The sequence below is a fragment of the Pseudorasbora parva genome, chromosome 17, assembly GCF_024679245.1.
Source record: "Pseudorasbora parva isolate DD20220531a chromosome 17, ASM2467924v1, whole genome shotgun sequence".
In the NCBI taxonomy this organism is placed as follows: Eukaryota; Metazoa; Chordata; class Actinopteri; order Cypriniformes; family Gobionidae; genus Pseudorasbora; species Pseudorasbora parva.
The window spans coordinates 42,956,492-42,958,991 of NC_090188.1; the positions used below are offsets into that span (position 1 = coordinate 42,956,492).

A 2,500-nucleotide genomic window follows, 5' to 3' on the forward strand; every position below is an offset into this window, starting at 1 on the left:
CTTGTTTTACCGCCTAATATGATCTTGCTCACTGCAGTGTGAAGAAGTGTCTCTTCCGCGTTTGTGTTCAATCCTCAAATAAAGATTCAAACGGTTATGAATCAGTGAATCGATTCATGATTCGGATCGCGTGTCAAACTGCTGAAATCACGAGACATTGGCGATCCGAATCATGAATCGATTCACTGATTCATAACCGTTTTAATCGTTATTTGAGGATTGAACACAAACGCGGAAGAGAAGACAATGCTGAATAAAGTCGTAGTTTTTGTTATTTTTGGACCCAAATGTATTTTGGATGCTTCAAGAGACTCTAATTAACCCACTGATGTCTCATATGGACTACTGTGATGATGTTTTTATTCTCTTTCTGGACATGGACAGTATAGTGTGCATACACTTGCATACGCTCTCGGACTAAATATAAAATATCTTAAACTGTGTGTGAAGATGAACGGAGGTCTTACGGGTGTGGAACGACATTAGGGAGAGGAGTTAATGACAGACATTTCTTTTTTGGGTGAACTAACCCTTTAATAATATCTCATCCATCAACATGATTTCTGGCAGAGTGTGAGGTGAAGACTACAACTCCCATGACGCGCTCAATCCCGGCGTCATCAAGCCACGCCTTTGTTTTGAATACGCAACCTCCAGCGGCTAAAAAATTACATATTGTGCCTTTAATAGACTTCAAACTTATATATTTATTGCCAAAATATATGGCCGGTTCTTGACAATACATGTGTGACAAAAAATAAAAAGCATGTCATATTGTTGTTGTCTCACCCTCCGCCTTTCCAGGTCTTGTATTGAGCCACAACGCAGGGCTTGTGTTTGAGCTCGGGGTTGAGCCTTTGCTCCACCTGCACATAGAAGCAGTCCATGTCCACCAGCGCGACCACTCTCTCCTTCCCAAAATCCATCAGGAAATCAACTTATGAAACACAAAACTGCGCGCTCGTCCTCTCTCTCTTCTTCACTGTCTGTGGAGTCCGCGCAGAGTCTGCGCACTGCCCTCTACAGGCCGACAGCGCAACGACTGTGGCGGATTAATACCATCCTGTAAACAAAATAATACACATAAATACCATAAATACACATTTAAAAAAATACAATCTGTTTGTTTTACCAGATTAATTTTATTATAAATCATGCTCAAATATAGTGAAACTGACCAATACAAACACTGAGTATAATTTAACTTGGGAAATAATATGAATAATTAATTTACTAAAAATTAACATAGATCTAACAGTAGTTTCTATTTAGTTACTTTATTATATATCTGTTCCACTAACAATGACAATGTACTAATAATTGCATAATTTATTTGTAAATTTAAATCCATTTTTAATATAAATTGTTAATTATATATATATATATATATATATATATATATATATATATATATATATATATATATATATATATATATATATATATATATATATATATATATATATTATATATCGTTTGAATCACATTTTTATTCATTTATTTTAATATAATTCATTTGTTTTACTTATTTATGTTAATTAAACATTTAATCACTAATTAAATTATTTTAATCTGATTTATTTATTTATGTAGCCTACTAAATTTAATGTATATAGTTTTTTTCTCTTAACTTTTGTAGGTTTATTTAAGCCAATTTATTTTATTTATTAGTTAATAATAATTAATTATTATTATTATTAATAATATTAATTAATTATTATTATACTCACAGATTTAGTCTAGGCTTTCCCACATACACTTATTTTAATCTTATTTTTAATCTTTATTTTTTATTATCTTTAATATTTTTTATTTAAAAAAATTTTTTTAGTCTTTAATCTTTAATATTCATTTATTAATTTATTAATTTATTAATTTATTAATTTATTAATTTATTCATTTATTTATTTGATGCGGGGAATTCAGCTTTGATCACAGACATATTCAAATAGAAAACCATTGTTTTAAATTGTAATAATATTTCACAATATTACTTTTTTTCTATATTTTGTTCAAATAAATGCAGCATCGATGAGCAGAAGAGACTTAATTTCTAAAACATTAAAAATAGTAATGTGTCCGCAAACTTTTGTTGGGAATTATTCCGGCATATTATAAAGTGCCCCGATTAACATATATGTTTGTTTTGGCCACAGTTTATATGTAATAAATTAAAAAATAAAATGTTGAATCAAAATATTTCTTTCTGAAGATACTTTTTTGTTTTGTTTTTTGCAATGATTGACTCTTTTTGACATATTTTGGGGAGTAATTTCCCAGCCAAAATTGAATTTGTGATTAATTTGAGATTGACATTGTATTAATACGGTTTAAAAACAAATGCTTGACAGCCCTACTTTAAAATCACAAGGAAACTCTCGTTTTTATGGATTACTGCAGTGTTTATTTGAGTGTTTTTCTAGCATCATTGCAATACTTATTATAGTTTGTATTAATATTGTGCTTTATAAATCAATAAACTAACCTAAACTAGTTTTAG

The 2,500-nt window shown here is 29.5% G+C and overlaps 1 protein-coding gene across 2 annotated transcripts in view; it reads right to left on the bottom strand.

Annotated features, from left to right (window-relative positions):
* The window catches only part of polh (polymerase (DNA directed), eta), a 13,781-nt gene extending 12,778 nt beyond the window's left edge, over window positions 1-1,003 (bottom strand). Inside the window, exon 1 of one of the 2 annotated variants that reach the window (XM_067420971.1) lies at window positions 790-1,003. In XM_067420971.1, the coding sequence (XP_067277072.1) occupies window positions 790-926 (137 nt within the window). In that variant the 5' untranslated portion in view covers window positions 927-1,003. The remainder of the gene's footprint in view (window positions 1-789) is intronic. The other variant, XM_067420972.1, reaches the window with a different exon arrangement.
* Between the last annotated feature and the right edge of the window lie 1,497 nt (window positions 1,004-2,500).